This window comes from Cheilinus undulatus, linkage group 4, assembly GCF_018320785.1.
Source record: "Cheilinus undulatus linkage group 4, ASM1832078v1, whole genome shotgun sequence".
In the NCBI taxonomy this organism is placed as follows: Eukaryota; Metazoa; Chordata; class Actinopteri; order Labriformes; family Labridae; genus Cheilinus; species Cheilinus undulatus.
Window position 1 is genome coordinate 27,279,054 of NC_054868.1, and position 18,219 is coordinate 27,297,272.

Consider the following 18,219-nt stretch of genomic DNA (forward strand, 5'->3'; position numbering starts at 1 on the left):
GAGGAGCCCATACATGTCACAGTCACTGTTGGGAAGTTGTATGAAAGTTGTATGAAACAACTCGTCATTAAATACTCTGGTTGTACATTTGTATAAAGAAAATAGAAAGTGATGATTTCACAAATTTATTAGACTACTACCGAAAGTAAGGTTTATGCCACAGCTGCCCTAAATTAACAGCATTGGTAATTACCAAAATCATTTTTTGTTTCTGCAATGGTTAATACACCAATATGTAGGAGCTCTTTAACCCAAATGATATTTTTAATGCTAAAATATAATTATTATTGTTATCCATGAATGTTCAAATTTACTGATTTACAAAAAAACTGAAAAAATAGTAAAGCACATTATTATTTCTTGATTAATATGTCAAATTATAGTTATTTACTTGCATTTCTGAACAGAAACATTAGTTTTAGTGGTTGAATGTTATGCTTGATTTATTTCTGACTTCTCAGAGAGCCAGCTCAAATATGGGTAGGGGAAAAGTTACTCCATCTTGAATTCTCATGAGAAGAGGGGGTAATCAACATAGACTTCAATATATTTCCATCTTAAATTGGTAGAGTCACTCCAGCTGGCTGTTAGAAAAAAAAACAGGTTGAAGGCATGCTGGTTTAAACATTAAACATCTTCAAAATTTAGTATGGTGCTACTTTAAAGAAAAAAATAATGACATTATACTCACAATTACTGAAATTGGGATCACCTGAGTGCAGTGAAGTGAAGTGTGTCTCAAGTGACTGTAGAATAAAGACTCCTGTGTCTGGAAGTTCCAGTCACTAGTTAATCAGTATTCCTGGCTACCATTGCACCATGAAGACAAAGGAAAACTCCAAGCAACTCAGAGAAAAGGTTAATGAAAGTATAAGTCAGGGGATGGATATGAAAAAAATGGCAAGGCACTGAATATCCCTTGGAGTGCAGTTTAATCCATTATCAAGAAATGCAGCAGTGCAGCAGCACACATCTTCATCCCCTAGATGGCTGGTTGCTCCTTTTTGTGTGAGACTGCTGGATTGTCTTCAACACTCAGCTTTTATGTTCTTCTCAATCTTCCCTGCCTTATTCAAGTCATCTATCTCCTCCATGTTACCAGCAAGAATCCTCTTTGCTGTGAGTTGATGTAACTTCAGTAAACAGTCCAGGGAGGAGACTTTGACCTGTTAGAGGAATGGTGGGAATCTATAGCCGATCACATAAGGAGCTTAGATCCTGTTAGAGGCCCTTTAAAAAGTATTTACCCCGAGGATGTTTTACCCTTTTAGTTATTTTAAAAATAAATCATGGTCAATGTAATTTGGCTTTTTTAACCCCTTAAAAAACCTCTTTAATCTAAAAGTGAAAACATCTATCCATCCATCTTCTACCACACTTATCCTGAACAAGGTCACAGAGGGCTGGAGCCTTTTCCAGCTGTCGTTGGGCGAGAGGCAGGGTACACCTGAACTGGCTGCCAGTCAATTGCAGGGCTGGCATACAGAGACAAACAACCAAGCCAAACCACCCCCACTCACTCCTACAGCCAATTTAGAGTCTTCAACTGACCTAACAAGCATGTCTTTGGTGGTGCGAGGAAATTGGAGTACCCAGAAAGAACCCACACATTCATTAAAACATGCACAGAGAGGCCCTGACCTAGAAGTGAACTTGCTTGATGTGAGGCAACAGTGCTTCACTAAAGGGAAAACCGATTTCTATAAAGTGAAGTCAGTTAAACAAAAATATTTAAGTTGAAATAAATGACTGCATAAATATTCACCCCCAATCAAAGCGACTGGCCTAATTCAACAAAGATCCAGCCAGTTGGTGCTAGTGGTATCACAGTTAGTGAAACGGGGATCAGCTGAGTAGAGTGAATGTTTCTCAAGTGATTCTAGTATAGAGACTATGCGTCTGGAAGGTCCAGTCACTGGTTAATAAGTATTCCTGGCTACAATTGCACCATGAAGACAAAAGTACACTCCAAGCAACTCAGAGAAAAAAGTAAAGTCAGGGGATGGATATGAAAAAATTTCCAAGGCACTGAACATCCCTTGGAGTTCATTCTAACCCATTATCAAGAAATCAAAGGAATATGGCACATGTGACTTTTGAGAGAAGTGAGAAAGGCCACCAAGTCACCTGTGACTACTCTGAAGCAGTTACAAGCTTCAGCAGCTGAGACGAGAGAGACTTTGAATACAACAACTGTTGCCTGGGTTCTTCACCGATCTAAGTTTTATAAGAGATTGGCAAAAAGAAAGCCACTGCTGAAAAAAACTTACATTAGCACAGTGGTGGCAGCAGCATGCTGTGGGTATGCTTCTTGGCGTTGCTTGGAAGGCTTGTAAAGGTAGTGGTAAAATGAATTCAGACAAATATCAGGACGGTCTTGTTCAGTCTGCAACAAAATTACGGCATAGGAAAAGATTTATTTTCCAGCAAGACAATGACCCCAAGCATACAGGGAAAGCTGTAAAATTGTTTCACTGTTAAAGGCAGTGCTTAATTTGTAAAACTTAGGACCCAGAATACAGACTGAGTGTTAAGAGGAAGACAAAAAAATCACAAAATACATTAAAAATGATCAGTGCCCTTTGCAACAGGCCAATAAGATCATTTGACTGCAAACAACCTTTTAACCTGATTGTTAAGTAAAGAATCAGCTGGAGAGAGACACATACAAATCACCCATAGACGCAGCGTGTCTCACTCTCCACCACTATCTCTCCGACAGCTGTCAGTGCTTTCTGGTCCAAAGTTTTGTCGCTGGGTCGACCTATTTGTAGTGGGACACCTTAAAAATATTCTCTTCTATTCCTCTCTGGCTCAGCTGGCTGTGATGGCCTGGGTGCCCAGACATTGCCTCCAACACCCTAATCTCCTGGCAAATAGATTTATGGGCACTCATGGTGGTGTCTTTTTTTGACTCAGAAGGACAGCTCTGACAGTTCTTGAAGAGCATCATACATTTTCCTAAATTCTTTAGCATGGGAAGATGCTTGAGGGAGGCCCTGCCGCTCGATGCATCCTCTGCAGGTTCTTTTAACTCCAGTCAGTTTTTGGTGGACGTGTTGTAAAGTGCGTATAGTTTGTCCATGAGGATTTTGAAATGATTTGGCTTCAGGTTCTTTCATGACATTACCGACTGTGAGGAGCAGTGCCACACCATGATGTTTCGGAAAAGGGCATGAAGTCGAGCTGCCACTCCACTCTTGCATCCCAGCATGATTCATTTTGAATTGCTTTCTCTGTGAAATCTTACACATGAATGCATAAACACAGTTGGTTCAAAATTAAACAGGATTTAGAGGGAAGAGGTTATAATGTTTATGTAGCATGACCAGTGCAAATCTTCAGGTCAGGTCAGATATGGGAACTTAAGCCAGTTCGGCACTGGCAACATCAACCTTGGTCCTGTACTGAGAAGATTCGGCAAAATTTCATGGGTGCAACCAACATACTCAGCTCTGCTGCTCATCACACCATTGCATCTTCCTTACAAATGTGGCACCATTTAAAATGAAAATAAAAAGACTTTCCAACATTGTAAGATTTATTGCCAAGAAGCACTGTAACAACAAAGAAATAATCCACCAAACACAAAATTCTTTACTTTTGTGCTTAGTTTATCTAATAATGTGTGACATTGAAAATTTACTATTTGACAGTAGTGAAGCCAGTAAAACCTGCAAAACCACTTATTAAAATAGTAAGGATAGTCATCTGTTTCAGTGCTTTCATTTAATCAAACATTATTATCACACCTGCCTCAAGTATTGTGGGACAATTAAAGACTTTAGCAACAAAAAATGAATAGTGGCATGGATCAACACTTATCAGTTCACAAACCAATCAAATATAGTATCCAGGATTCTTGCAAATCGGTGTCCTGTTTTGGCCTGTAATAACTTGTCGAAGGCACTGATCCCCTCTGATGGATTGATGTTGTCTGGGCAGGTTTCTGTATAAATACAGATCAGACAGATGGGTCACAAATACTGTGCCTTGTGATAAGACAGGATTAGAAAACTGGAGATGAAACTATCAAAGTTATCCATTTTTACCTTCATTTGTGTCTACCATGAGAACTGATGGCATCTGGAGACAAACTGCCTGTTTCTTTAGCATTTCTACATCAGCTGGTGAGACGCTATTACGTTTGCCTGAAAATAAAGATGTCAAACATTTTATTAGAGACAGATAAAATCATTTTATAAAGTTAGACGAGGTTTCGTTTTGTATTTTTTCCTCACTAAACAGTAGAAGACTTCTGAAAGTATCTGTTCCAGAGATGATTTCTTCATAAACAACCAGACAGTCAGGGCAGTCAGTTGGCAGGTAGACTTCTTTGAGGTAAAAAGGTTGCTCTGTGGTGAAAGTACCAAAACACAACAAATATCACAAGAAGATCCTGAGGGGGAGTTTTAGAGTGTTTATTCCATGGACGTTAGAAAAGGAGTGGTTATTTTAAACATGGCATCAGCTACTGGTTTTTGGAGTTCAGGTCATTACCTTTTTTAACCTGAAGGGATGCCCTAAGTCTTTGCTCCTGGGTTTAACTATTCCTCAGGTCAAAGGGTGTCATTGAAGGAGGTTGTGTGGTATCCTTACATTTGCTGCTCGTGAAAAAATATCACTCAGATGGATTGATGATGATCCACTCATAACCTTAGGCTGGCATAAACTGTTCTCTGATCTAATACCAATGGAATATCTTCACAGATTCAAGTGCAAAGCTGAGGACTTTTTTTAAACCTGGGCACCTTCTTTAGATTTACTGGTAAAAGCTTTGCTAATTTGGCGTTAAAGAAAATGGCAGATCGCAACCTTAAAAAGCTACTAAAGTGAAATCTTTGGGTCTTAGGGCAGAGTACTTCATGTTTTTTATATTTTAATTTTGTGTCCTTCATTTCTACAAAATACAGTATGGTACTACTTTAGAGACAAAAAAAATCACAACTTACCAATTAACATTGCACTGTTTTCAAACGTCACATTGTAAATTAAGCTGGAACATCTGCCATATCTGTGAAGGCAAAAATGAAAGTTGTGTAGCACAGGAACATACAGAGCAATGCTTGGTAATTCTGAAAGCCTGCATTAGGTATTGTCCACCCACTATCGGTGGTTGTAATCTGACTCTGTCACCAATCATATGAGTTAGGGATAGAAACTGACACTATAAAAAGGTTCAAATGCACAGCCATGATTTTGTATTACCATGGGAATTTGATGTACTCATTGGGATGCATCTCAATAAATTATAATAAATAGAAGAAGAAGTACCCTATAATCTGATGGATTCGTCTTTTTTACTTCAAACATCAGAAGCATGTAGCCTGTAGTGTGATTTAGTAGTAGTAGTAGGATTACATTTTCTGGGTCTGGAAAAGACTGAGGACGTTGCTCTGGGAGGTTGCCGTGATGTCCAACCAGACGCTGGTCATCAGGTGAGCCAGAGAGCGACTTCCTGGAAGGTCAGAGCTCCCACCGATGTACAGCCATCTCCCCAACATCTGCAGCACCACAAAATACACAACATCTCAGTGTTTCTTCCTGTATTCTGTAATGTATTTCCTTTAACTGTCGTCTTTCCAGGGAACTTAAATAAAGCAGCTAAACTAAGGGATGCAGGGGTTATAGAATGAAGCTCAGGAGTTGACTGTAATGTTGGTGCTTCATTCAAAATGTTCAGGGCTCATGTCAGTGCCACCTTCAATGTGGCACCCTGGGCGACCACCTACAGTATATCGCCATACTCAGAACCAGCCCTAGTAGCCAGGATGGACCAGGGCCCCTCGGAAATCTGCTGACCAACATCCCTAACAGTGCTTTTCTATCAGTCAAGTATTTACAGAAAGTTGGGATGTAGGCTTTAATTTTTGTAAGCTTGTTCAACTACTCAGCATATCTCAGAGTATATTAGACTGGTTTTGTTAACTTTATAACACTAAAGATGAGGAATGTCAAAGTAGCACAGGAATTCTTGTTTTTTCTGCATGAGGTTTCCAGCAAAAAAAGAAAAACAATGGATGAAAGAAAAAGAAAAAGTTTCAGAGTCAGGGTGTTCACTTGTTTTCCATGTTTGCATAACTGGAGTCAGTAGAGTTTATGTAAACACTGGCATATTTCTGGGCTTCAGTTCATTCTCTAGTCTGCTCAGCTGATCAGCCTTATGCAACAGATGACAGACTTGCTGGAGTCATTACATCAGTAAACTGGCCAGTTTTTACTCTACTGCACTCAAATTACAAATACCAACCTTTTTTTTAAATCTAACTCTGTTTAAATCCTGTATGGAGAGTTGGCTGACCTTGAAAACAAAGCAAGTACCTGGGCTGTAATTAAATATACTTAATAAAACAGCAGACATGAACTTACTTCTTCACTGCTGATTGTAATCGGTTTGACCAGACTGTCACAACTGGCCTGTGGAGCTGACTGTCCCAGTGAGAGAAGACACAGCAACACAATAGCAGCAGCTACATACATCTTCATCCTCTAGATGGCTCCTTTGTAAGACACTGCTGGGTTGTCTTCAACACTCAGCTTTCTCAGGTCCTTCTCAATCTTCACCGCCTTCTTTTAATCACCAGTCTCCCCTGTGTCACTGGCATATATCCTCTCTGCTGTGAGCTGATGTAACTTCAGCAAACACTCCAGAGACTTTGACCCGTTTGAGGAATGGTGGGAATCTATAGCCGATCACATAAGGAGCTTAGCCGCTGTTGCTGACTCTTATATATCAATGCAGCCATACCAAAAAGGTTCATGCATTTCTGCAAAGAGAATATTAGGAACTAATTTGACCACAGAGCATACTCAGATTTTTTTTAATGTAGAAATGTTTTCTTGAATATATTAAATGTCCTCCAGTCAATATTATTATGCATGCCTTTTTCGATTTATATTTGAAGAATAAAGAAGTGCTCAGTTTTCTTCTTTCTGCTGTGCAGACTTTCAGTACCTTTAATCCAAATGTACTGTATGCACATGTATAAATGTTTATTTTTAATGAGCATGTCAGATTACCTCTCTCTTTCAACAGTTATTTATAAGAAGGAAAAATATTAATCCCAGAAATTCAGATTCAAATTTTTTTTTTTAAAATAGGCTTCGGTAAAGACATTTTGCACCCTTAAAAGTTCTCCTGGGATAATTCTGACCGCTGAAGTCTCCTAAAATCAAATCACCAGGGTGGAGTTTAGCTCAGTTGGTAGAGTCAGCACCCTGAGGCAAGATCGTAGGATTAAATCCATATCCTGGTGCTGTTTGGTGCATGTCTTCCCAAATTTCCGATCTCTCTTCAGCTGTCCTGTCAAAAGTTAAGGGGAAATGGCCCAAAATAATCGATAACAAAATTTCAAACACTGATAATATAATACTCCCTCTTTTCTGTTTCAGCCAAAAATACAGAATAAAAATTGATTGATAAGTTTGAACCATCTTAAAATAGCTGGGCACAGTCTGTCCAAACTAAGAAGTTTGGTGTCAGCCAAAAGGGTTTAAAACTTTTGGATGACTGTGAAGATAGATTTGTAGTGTCAACTTTAGCACCTCCATTACTCTGCACAATGAATTTAAATATTCCGGAGGGTTAATAATAGCATAACCAAATTTTGAAGCCGAGGACACACATTTAAAAATTACATACTGGGTAGAATATTCAGATAAATGCTGGGACAATCAAAATATCTCACTCAAAATCACTTTTTATCCACATAAAATGAAAAAAACAGGCTTTATCAAAAGTGTGTTTTAATTCAACTTCAACTGAGAGCTCTATGGATGTGTTCTAACATGACAAGAACAAAAGGACATCAAACAAACAAATGACAGAAAAGATCTGAATCTGCTGATCATCCTGAGCAGGACCTAATTGTTACAGTGCAGAGGAGGGTCAGAATGGAGTGGAGGTTAAAGACTGATTGATGCACTGTCACATGTCAAGTAGAGTTGGAAAGATCAAGAGTAAAAAGGACAAATCCAACCGTCCCTCATCTCCTAATCTGCTTCTTCATCCTTCGTCTGCAGTGATGGTGAGGATCAAAGACAGCAGGATGGAGGATTAAGATTGATGGAGAGGGCAGTGACAAGATGCATCGATCACTCTGTGACTTCCTGGTTTTGTTGGTCAATTTCTCATATTCATTTTTTTCACTTCGACAGGAGACTCAGTAAGGCAGACAGACAGAGGTAAGAGAAACCAGAGGAGGTGAACACTACTCCATAGCCTCCTGGTTCTCCTGGTCTGCGCCCATATCCTCGCTGGCTTCTTTGCCCTCCTTGGTCCTCTTGCTCTTCTTGTGTTTGTGCCTCCGATGGCTGTCACCCTCCTCGCTGTCGTGTCTCCTTCTGCTACTGCTACTAATGAAAGGAGAAAAGGACGAACGTGTGGGGAGGGTGGGAAAGGCGAGGAGGGAAAGATATAAGATGGACAGTAAAGAGCAGAAAGGGGAGACAATGGGTAAAGGGATATATAGGGGTAGCAGGAGGGACAGTGAAAAAGATTAATGGGTGACAGAAGGAAAGATTCAGTGAAATAAAGAGGGAGCATAAGGTTTAGAGGATAGACAATTAGAGAAAAGGGAATAGGTGTTGAGTAAAAGAGAGATTAAGAAAAAGAAAGAAATTTTAATACTGTTGCTGCTTCACCTGTCAATCTACCTGTGCTTACACAACACATACAATAAACACAAAAGCACTCAAAATCTGGGATAGACAAAAAGCCGCATCATCCTTTAAACTGACTTGAATTAAGAGCCCTCACTTGCACCTTTCCCTGGTATAATCTAGAAAAGTTGCAGCTTGTTTGGTTATAAAGCTAACCCAAGTTTAAAATGAGGTAGTAGAATTGCTTTAAATGTAAATTAATGGCTAAATACAGTGCACTTTTAAAGACAGAGGGGATTTCTAAGGTACCATCATCACTAAAATATTAGCAACACAGTCATCATCAATTTAAATGCTAGTTTAGTGTTAGTGAACTTACAAAGCATAACTGATGCCACCACTAGCGTAACATCTCAGTTTGAGTCCCGTCATCAGCATGTTTCGTTGCATGAGCAGCCAGGTAACTAGCTAAACATCACTTGTTTGTGTCAGTGTAATTAACATGAAATGCAGCAGTGAGGTAAAATGTGTTTCCTCTCCAAGTTTAATGTGTGCAATAACAGCAACATGCAGCAAGTGTGTATATTTTGCAAAGTGTCTCCGTCAGCTTTTAGACAAGAAAGTCATGCATAAAACACACCTTTAAACAGTTGTTTTAGCCGTTATAATACAAACCGCTGCAGCACTGGGCTCAAGAAAAACTGAGTCAATGCACTGCAGCTTACAGCTTGTGTTAAAGCCACAGACCGGCCGATGGAGAAGCTTTGCAGAGTGAGCACATTCATTTTATGTTGCTATAGTACACTCACTCAAACTTGGTTTGTTACCTGTCTGCTCTTAATGTCAGAGCAAAAACAGGCTGGTGACAGGACACAAACGGGGCTGTTGTGTGTCACAAATCACTATTACACAACTTTTATTTACTCACCATAGTGGCTTGGAGATTCAGCTATCAGTGGCATCAGTTTGGCCTCTAGTGCACTAAAGTACAGCACGTGTTTAACCACTGACGATGGTGTTGCAAAAATCCACTATTAAACTTCATATTTCACGCTTTTAGCATTACACAATAAACATATGAAATAATTTAATTATTACTTACATGAAAAGTCTGAGGACTAGCACATGATTTTATCTAGTTTAATGCAATCTGACTAAGCATTAGCTGGGAGCTTTCAGGATAAAATTTCCTTAAATCAATTAAAAGCAGGACAGACCTGCTACAGGCTCATTTATGCTACCTTTACATGCTACAATAGACCTGTGCATTTAAAACCCTACAGCTGTCGCTGCCCACATACTCTCATCTGTTACACTAGGGTGTTTATTTTTTTTTTAAAAATACGCAAGAGGTCACCATCTCACATGGATCATCAAAACTCTATATATGCTTGTAGTTTCTAAAAACTCACTCAATACTCAGCAATATTTCCTCAGAAAGTTTCGGTAAAGTTTGGCCATTTATCCAAGCATTCTTCTTCTTTGTGTTTTGCTGCGCTGGCTTGAACTTTTGGCTACATTTACTCAACACTGCCCCTACAGTTACCAGTGGTGTTGCTACATTCATTCCGTATCTATCAGTTTTGAGTAAAATGCAGAAATACAAATGAAATTAACACATAGTAGGGATAGAAACCTCTGCCTGTATCCGTATGCATCTCATACATAGAACACAAACGAGCTATAACATTGTCCTTTAGTCTCACAATATATCTAACCAACTTAAACACAGAAGAGAAATACTAATGTGTGGCATGCTCATTGTGCTAGCTTGTAATAACTCTCACCTTAAAGCTCTTAAAATGGCAAGTCAAACCTAAGTCTTGGCAGACCTTCTATAGAGAGCAACACTTACCGAGGTAAAATAAGAAAACAACTGTATCAGGTGAAGTGGTTCGGTGAATTGCAGATACCTGCGAGAGGACTTATGGCGTCCCTCTTCCTTCTCTCGGTGCCGCCTCTCTCTGTGTCTCTCCTCTTTCTCTCGGCTTGACCGGTCACGATGTCGCTCTCCATAAGCTCGTTCCTGGTACTCACGATAACGATACCGTTCCTCTTCGCTACAGAAGTTAAAAGAAAACGAGATTTTAATGATTTCGACATTGCAGTAATAAAAAATATTTTAGAGCTCCAACTTTGCCTTTATGAACACAAGATGATCCTCTAACTGACTTAAAATAGGACTTTCATGGGGATATTTATTTTTGGGTTAATTATCTTTTTTTAGAGGCACTTAAGAGCAACAATGTATAGAAATGGAGCAATAAGACTTAAGATAAAGAAAAAAAAGCTATTCATTATCCCAGTACCTACAAAGGGCATCTTTGGTGAGTCTGTAATAATAGGAGTTATAATCACAATATGTGATTTGTGCTTTTTGTGTGGGTTCAAGTCTGACCTGTGACTCTTGTCCTACATATCATTCCCCACTATCTCTCCCAATGTTTAAACTCTATCCACTCTACAGAAGCATAAAAGTACATCTCAAAAAGGGAAAAACAGTTTGTGTCCAAGTTTTAGTCCCTCTCACCTGGTGTAGCCCATGGCTGATGGGCTGCTGTGCTCCCGCTCCCTCTCCCGCTCATGTGTCCTCTCTCGTGGCCTCTCTCTGTCTTTGTCTCTCTTGTCATCTCGGCGGTAATAGTTATCCCACGGTTTAGAGTTGTCCATCATGGGTGGCCAGGGAGGAGGGCCTCCAGTCATAGGTGGAGGGTATCCTCCTGAAAGGGTAATTACGGAAACAAAACATAGTTTAACATTAAAAGGTTTCAAAAAAGTCATGAAAAAAGACTTAATTGCACTGCATTTAGCATAAAGCAAGACTACAAAGCAGACTAAACCATTCTGATATGTTTTATTTGACAGTAAAATTTCAGACGTCAATTATCCAACTAGTTTTTAGTGGTAACCTGAAAACATGTTTGGATGGTTGTTCAGTTATCAGAAAACTAGATTCATTGTACAGATTCTTACCTTGTGGGAATGGATATGGAGGGACTGAGCGCCCATCATAACCCCCTGGATGACCACTATGGATATAGAAGGAAACACAAACGTATTACAGTTTGTATGTGGGTTGTTCATATGAACAAAAACCAGGGAATGACAACATGAAGCCAGACATCATAAAATCTGTGTTTGTTCTCTTCTGTTTCTGTTGTTGCCTAACAAAAGTGTTAATTCCACCTATTCTTTTATTTTTACTTCTATCATTTCTGATTCTAAATAACAAAATCAACACAGCGTATGCTTAAATTATATATTTTTTTGAATGCTTTGACAAAATAAAGCATTTGGTTTGCAGGTGAACACATGTGCTACCTGTCCATAGTGGGGATGATAGCAGGAGGGGGCCCGCTGGGTGGAGGAGGAAAACCAGGAGGTGGGACAGTAATGGGTAACCCTGTGGAAGAAAGAAGAAGAAGAGAATAAATGCACTCAAAAATAGTGAGTAGAGGATGAGATACAATAGCTGCATCAATAGACAAGCAGAGAATGAAGATTTATGATCATGATTAACTTACTGGGTGGAGGAATGAGGGGGGGTGCAGCGCTGACAGTGGGTGGTGGTGGAAGGAAAGGAGGTGGGGGTATATTTGGAGGGATCGGTCCAGGAGGGAAGAAAGTGGGAATTTTAGCTGGAGTTTGTTCAGAGTCGGATTGTTCAGCAATCACCTACAACAAACAGGAGAGGTTGACACACTGTCAGTGCTCTTTCTTTAACTAAATCAGAGAAAAAAATGTAATATATTAAGAGTAATTCCTGTAAAAATGGACTGTGTGGCTTGCTCTTGTTTACCTGGATGTTATTGCCATCTAGGTTGTGTCTACGTCGTCCCTCAACCCTGCTGATGGTGGCCGTCTGTCCCCCAATCACATCAATAGTACCGCTCGTCTTCCTGAGGAAATAATAAAAGAAATAATCAAAGCACTGACCAATTTTCTAAAACAAAAGACACATTTACACACACAGACACGCAACATATACACCACCTGATTCCACATGAGTTATAAGCATAAAAAACTATTTAAATACATGTAAGACCTAAATGTCATGGCTTTTACTTATCCCCACAGACTTTATGGTTTGACAAACATATAATGGCATCTATTGGATATATGAGTTTGATAAAGGTATCAATCATGGGAGGTAGAAAAGCAGAGTTTGTTTTTCTTTTTTTTTGACAAAAAGTATACTTTAAAAATCTTGTCATGTGACCTTAAATGTTATTTAACACAGTTGTGGCCAACTTAAACTTGTAGAAAAAAACTTTTAAAAGTTGACAAAAGATCCAGAACTTTCCTGTGCACCAAAATGTCGTCTCAAGAAACAGACATTTTAAAGTCGGCACAGAAAAGATTTTACTCTCAGCTATCTGAGCTCTTGTAAACCTCCACTGGCATGAGATATGTTTTCATCCTCATCAAAACTAACAACGTGCCATCTTATACGGATTCTTCACTTTGCCACGTCCGAACATCCAGATAAAAATAGAATATTAATATGTAATCATGCGGGTACCTTTTAAGGATTTTGTCAGCCAAAACTGTACAACCAACTGTGAAGGTTTTAACATACAGGAAAACATTTTTCTGGGCAATGTAAGCTGTTAGATTAAGTGATTAATGCTGAAAATTTCTAAAATGGTTAAAAAAAAAAAAAAAAAAAAAAGGTGTCTCCTCTCTCTCTAAAGTTCCTCACTTACATTTCATTATATTATGACACATATAACTCAATCAACCTAAAAGTAAGACACATGGGCATAAAAAAAATCTCAGGGGCCTTGGAAGTGGCATTTGTAGATTTCTGTGGTCACATTTATGGTCAAGAAAAACACCAGGCCCCCTGATTTAATGTAAAATCATTCCCCATCAGGCCCATTTCATTTTGCAGGGACAAGGCCATGCCCACTTACGTATAAAAGGACATGTCTTGAACAGGCGGGCCAGTCCACTGTGGGGGAGAGATCCTACCATTTTGAAAAAAAGGAAAGGGGTAAAGGAGATGAGAGGAACATCGGCCCTGACACACACAAACACACATAGCCCGTGGGACGGTGAAGGGACAAAGGCAAACCTGGAGATGATCAGGGGTGTTTTTGTGTGTCTGATTTAACAGTGTCAGGGCAGAATTTGCAACATTACACTGAACACATGATTTTATTTTGCAGTTTCCATTAAAACAAAAGACAGTAGGTGCCACAAAGACCACATTCTTAGATGGTCCAGTGGTTTGTTTTATTCTTAAAAATATTATTTTCAAAGTTTCCTCTTTATATTAAGTCCCCTCATGTAGCCTTCATTTTTTAATCAAAATCAAGCACATTTCTTTCTTTGTTCCCCACAAATTCCACTATGTTTCCATTCACTTTGGTTATTATTTATTGAGTCAGGCCAACTCCAAATAAACAGACAAAGTGAAAGAAACCTAATGATTACTTTCATCCCTAATCTATTTCCCCTCCTGCCGACAGTAAAACCCTTTAGTGCATTAAAAAATCTCAATAAGATTAAGAATTTAGAAAATATCCAGTATTTGTGTGTAAATCGAAAATGTAAATGAAAAAGATGAAAACACATAGAAAGTTAACTCTGTCATTGTATGTGTAACTTCTTGAATGAAAACTACATATATGTGATGTCATCACACATCTTGCTTGATCAAGACAAAAGCGGGGGTGTTACCTGGTGACCTGACTGACAGAAGACTTATAGAGGCTGACAGGAGACGTGAAGTCAGGCTTAGAGGCGTGAACAGGCATAATGGACATGTCTTTCTCATTGCCTGTCCTCCCCTGCTGAACCTTGAAAAAGAACCAAAAATAAGCTTGTTTAAGGGGACATATTATGCAAAAATCACTTTTTCGGGCTTTTCTAACACAAATATGCACCCCTGGTCTGTCCACAATCTCCCAAGTACCAGAAAAATACATTCCCTCACCCTCTCTCTTTCTTCACCTTTCAGAAAATGTGTGCTGAAACAAGCCGTTCTCAGATTATCCACCTAGTGACCTCACATGGGGCATAAGCAACCGACCCCAGGTTTGGTTGGCCTGCCCCCACTTGGAGGAAAGTTCCGCCCTCCTCTACTGATCCTAAACTTTGGATTAAAGCGTCTGTAACATCAGGAGTGCTGCATCCATTTCCTGAGAGGGGTGTGGTCAAGGGCAGAGTCAGACATCTAATTACCATTTGACACCACAGACACAGAAATGGTTCGTTCTGAGAAAGGCCGAATCAGAGGGGTTTTTAGACATGCAAAAATCCAATACTGGAACGTTTTTCAGTAATAAACTTCACAGGCATGTTTTGGGGACCTCTGAGACCGATATAAACTTGTCTTAAAAGAGTGAAATATGTCCCCTTTAAGGCATGCTGATGTGGTCATACTAGTAGAGACAGCTAGTCTTTATGTCTAAGAACACTGGGCGAAAACACTATCCAACGCAGTAGTTCCCAACCTCAGGGCAGACAAAGCCAGAACCAATGGTCAAACTCATAATGAAGACAGCCTCAAAAAATGTAGAGATGAAGGTGAGGGAGAGCTGACTTGTAAAAGGATATTAGTCTACGCTTAGGTCATGGTTTTCTGAATTAAGAGAGGTTTCATAAAATTGGGAACTTTTTTGTTTAGTTAGCTTAAATCAACTGATGAGGAAAAGAGTATTTCAAAGTAAGCAGAGAGTTAGTAAAATCTATTGGGCATAAATAGAAAAGGCCTCTTACGGTGATCTTGCTTGTCACTGAGCCGACAGTAGAGACCTCCAGGCCCATGCGTAGCCGTTTCTGTTTTTCACAGTAAGCCTTCCATGTGTCTTCATTGAAGCCGTAATTAAAGTAGTCTGACAGGTCCGCTCCTACAAGCACACAAAAGGATATATCCTTCAAAATACAGAACATTATGTAAAGAAGCAAACATTTGAACTACAAACACAATCAGACCTGGTTTCCTCCAGGGTTTCTCCTCAAAAGACTCCATGTCAACCTCCAGCACTGGAACCCCATTGATACTTCCGGGAGCATCTAGATCAACTCCTTTCAGCTTGGTGGCTATTGAAAATACACCAAACACAGGAAAGGTACACTTTGAATAATCTGTTTAGAATAATTTGTCTATATTATTCTAAACTCAATGGCAGAATAATTTGGAGAAAAGGCCTGTATTTTTGACACCTTGTCCATAAGGTCTTGAGCCTGTCGTCTTTATGTTGAGATTGACCGGTGGTGCTCCATATGTTCTGGGAGAGAAATATCACCTCAATCAGTGTCAACCCCAGATATCACAAGGTCTCCTCTACACAATAATATGCAAACAAAGGAGAGGAAGGGTCAGCTATTTAATGATTTAGCTAGTACAGGTACAAAACCTACGTGTATTGTGGTGCTCCAGTTTTTATGTCGCCAATGGTGACACGGACATCATCATCATCATCGTCGCTGTCACTGTCGCTGTCGACATCCTCATCCGCAGCTTCACCTGTGGTCTGGCATTCAGAAAGGAAAATCACTTTTAGACATATTTAACCTCAAAGAGACTAGTAAAATCATTGAGAGGCATGTTGTGTGAAAACTAGTAGGTATGAATAACAACAGAAACATGGCGAGGATGCAATCTGTCTACCTCAGAGGCCACACCATTCCCTGTAGCGTGTGCAGTGACATCCTCTGTTGCAGCATCAGCAGGTGCACTGCAGATAAAGTAAGCATTTTAAAGGTTTTTTAAAAGTACAATAACTTCTTCAAACAAAGTATTTGCAGAAAAATCAACAAAAAAAAGAACAATGACACACGTTAAATATTTTAGTAGAAATGCCTACAAGTGCCGAATTTCAGCTAAATCTTACAAATGATAATATGACTTAATATATTATTTTAAAATGAATGATTCATACCTGTTTGTAGCATCCGGTTTGGCTTCTTCATCCTCATCTTTGCTCTCCGACTCATCTTAACGAAGAAAATACAAAATACAGTAGTTATGGCAGAGGAGTTTATTTACTGGAAATGTCTGCCATACTCCTACTTGAAACCGCATCTCATCATCTTTTTAAATCTTTTTCAACCAATCGTGCGGCTGCAAAAGGCCGATGATAGCAACTCAACCAGGTGCTAGCTTAGCATCAAAGCTAACTATAAAATGACCATTACAGGATAGGCAAATAATGTTACGTTATTGGTTTGCACTTGACAAACATTGCTAACACATTGGACCATGTCCCTATCGGTCAGAAAGAGCTGGTTTTGCAGACATATTACCTCCGTACAGCCATTCCTCCTCCTCATCACCAGCACTAGCATCAGTGGTAGTTGTTTTGTCCGCTTCTTCGGCAGACATGTTCAAACAAACACGATACAAACAGCAAACTCACGAGAAAACAGCGTTACACTGAGCTCATGAGCTCAGACTCACAATTAAGTCAAACTTTCTACCTTACGCTGGGAGCCACAGTTTTAAAACAAAAAATCTACCTTCATAGATTCATCCAAGGGTCTGCGAGGCAGCGTGAACCCGGAAGCGATTGTTGTTGGTTGTCCCGCTGCTCTGGGTGGAAGTGATGCTGCAGAAAACGCAGCGCCCCCTAACGGTAAAGACAGCCTGAGTACAGACCAGGTGTGGGGTCGGTGACATAGTCACCAGATCAACAGATGTTAAATGCCAAAAAGCCTTAGCTGAGGCTTACTGGAGTACAATTTGACAATCTTATACTACATTTTCGTTATTTATTTTCTATGCTACAGTACTTTCTTCTTCACTCAATTTTAAAAGGCAAATATTATAGTCCGCTTTTGACTCAACTTTATTAGGCGCAGATGTGCCTACAGAATTGGCTGGGCCCTTGACAAACCCAGAAAATGGGACATCCCCAAGTGCAATTTATTGATGATAGTTTTATCTATTGTTAATTAGTAACATTAACACACCCAACACTAATTATAAAGCAAATTAAAAAAGAAATCATTATATACAAAATGAAAGCAATGCATAGCCTATCACAGGATCAACCAGCAGCATCTCATATCCAGGCCCACCCATTAGAGGAGATAAAGGGGAGAGGTTTCCAGGGCCCAGCTATATTGGGGGTCCCATGGAGGTCAGCAAAATAATGGTCCATTGTAACGCTGTGAGGATCATATTTTATCATATTTTATTTTTTTACCTGACTAATAGCCACTATAATCATAGAAACAAAGAGTGAATTTTATCTACTTATTCTGTATTACAATATAGCCTTTTTCAAAATGTAAACCCCCTTTTCTTAAAACAGAATTAACTTTTGTTGGTAATGTTAACAATGTGGATGGCCATACTTAACTAATCCATTTGGAAAGTAATGTTAGACTTCATAGCAGAGCCATGACATGCATAAACATCAGGATGCCAGAAAATAAAGTAGAAGGAACTGAAATAACTTTATCTATTTAACCTTTATTTAACCAGATTAGTTCCACTGACATCAAAGATCTCTTTTCAAAGGGGCACCTGGCGGAGAATGGCAGCACATTTGGGGAGAATAAGGAAATAATTGCAAAAATGGGTTAAAAAGGCAAAGATCAGAAAAAAGAGTTGAAAAGAGGCAACGATGGGAACCAACAATGCAATGATGGGTGTCAAGGAGT

General features: G+C 39.4%; 2 protein-coding genes across 5 annotated transcripts; both read right to left on the bottom strand.

The window, feature by feature from the left end:
• Window positions 1-3,531: 3,531 nt before the first annotated feature.
• On the bottom strand, window positions 3,532-6,628 carry LOC121508945. Its single transcript, XM_041786090.1, has 6 exons — window positions 6,370-6,628; window positions 5,362-5,504; window positions 4,953-5,014; window positions 4,242-4,355; window positions 4,053-4,151; window positions 3,532-3,949 (listed from the first exon to the last, which is right to left on the bottom strand). The coding sequence occupies exons 1-6, from the start codon at window positions 6,484-6,486 to the stop codon at window positions 3,825-3,827; spliced, it is 660 nt and encodes a 219-aa protein (XP_041642024.1). The 5' UTR covers window positions 6,487-6,628; the 3' UTR covers window positions 3,532-3,824.
• Window positions 6,629-7,729: 1,101 nt separating this feature from the next.
• Window positions 7,730-17,130, bottom strand: fip1l1b (FIP1 like 1b (S. cerevisiae)). 4 transcript variants are annotated; one of them, XM_041785823.1, is made up of 16 exons: window positions 16,858-17,130; window positions 16,494-16,548; window positions 16,223-16,289; window positions 15,973-16,085; window positions 15,775-15,839; window positions 15,544-15,651; window positions 15,328-15,458; window positions 14,287-14,405; window positions 13,518-13,571; window positions 12,401-12,500; window positions 12,126-12,276; window positions 11,923-12,004; window positions 11,575-11,630; window positions 11,132-11,321; window positions 10,515-10,661; window positions 7,730-8,352 (listed from the first exon to the last, which is right to left on the bottom strand). In XM_041785823.1, the coding sequence occupies exons 1-16, from the start codon at window positions 16,934-16,936 to the stop codon at window positions 8,211-8,213; spliced, it is 1,659 nt and encodes a 552-aa protein (XP_041641757.1). In that variant the 5' UTR covers window positions 16,937-17,130; the 3' UTR covers window positions 7,730-8,210. The 4 variants fall into 4 exon arrangements, with proteins under 4 accessions (XP_041641757.1, XP_041641755.1, XP_041641759.1 ...); XM_041785821.1 differs by having other exon boundaries at window positions 7,730-8,355; XM_041785825.1 differs by lacking the exon at window positions 13,518-13,571.
• Window positions 17,131-18,219: the final 1,089 nt, after the last annotated feature.

Excerpts from the sequence above, each read along its gene's own strand:
- fip1l1b (XM_041785821.1), bottom strand. The coding sequence starts at position 16,936 with ATGTCTGCCGAAGAAGCGGACAAAACAACTACCACTGATGCTAGTGCT. Across the intron at positions 16,086-16,222 it reads GGAATGGTGTGGCCTCTGAG|ACCACAGGTGAAGCTGCGGA; the intron begins GTAGACAGATTG and ends TCTGAATGCCAG. Across the intron at positions 10,662-11,131 it reads TCAGCCATGGGCTACACCAG|CGAAGAGGAACGGTATCGTT; the intron begins GTGAGAGGGACT and ends TAACTTCTGTAG.
- LOC121508945 (XM_041786090.1), bottom strand. The coding sequence starts at position 6,486 with ATGAAGATGTATGTAGCTGCTGCTATTGTGTTGCTGTGTCTTCTCTCA. Across the intron at positions 5,505-6,369 it reads TTACAATCAGCAGTGAAGAA|ATGTTGGGGAGATGGCTGTA; the intron begins GTAAGTTCATGT and ends GTGGTGCTGCAG. Across the intron at positions 3,950-4,052 it reads CATGGTAGACACAAATGAAG|AAACCTGCCCAGACAACATC; the intron begins GTAAAAATGGAT and ends GTATTTATACAG.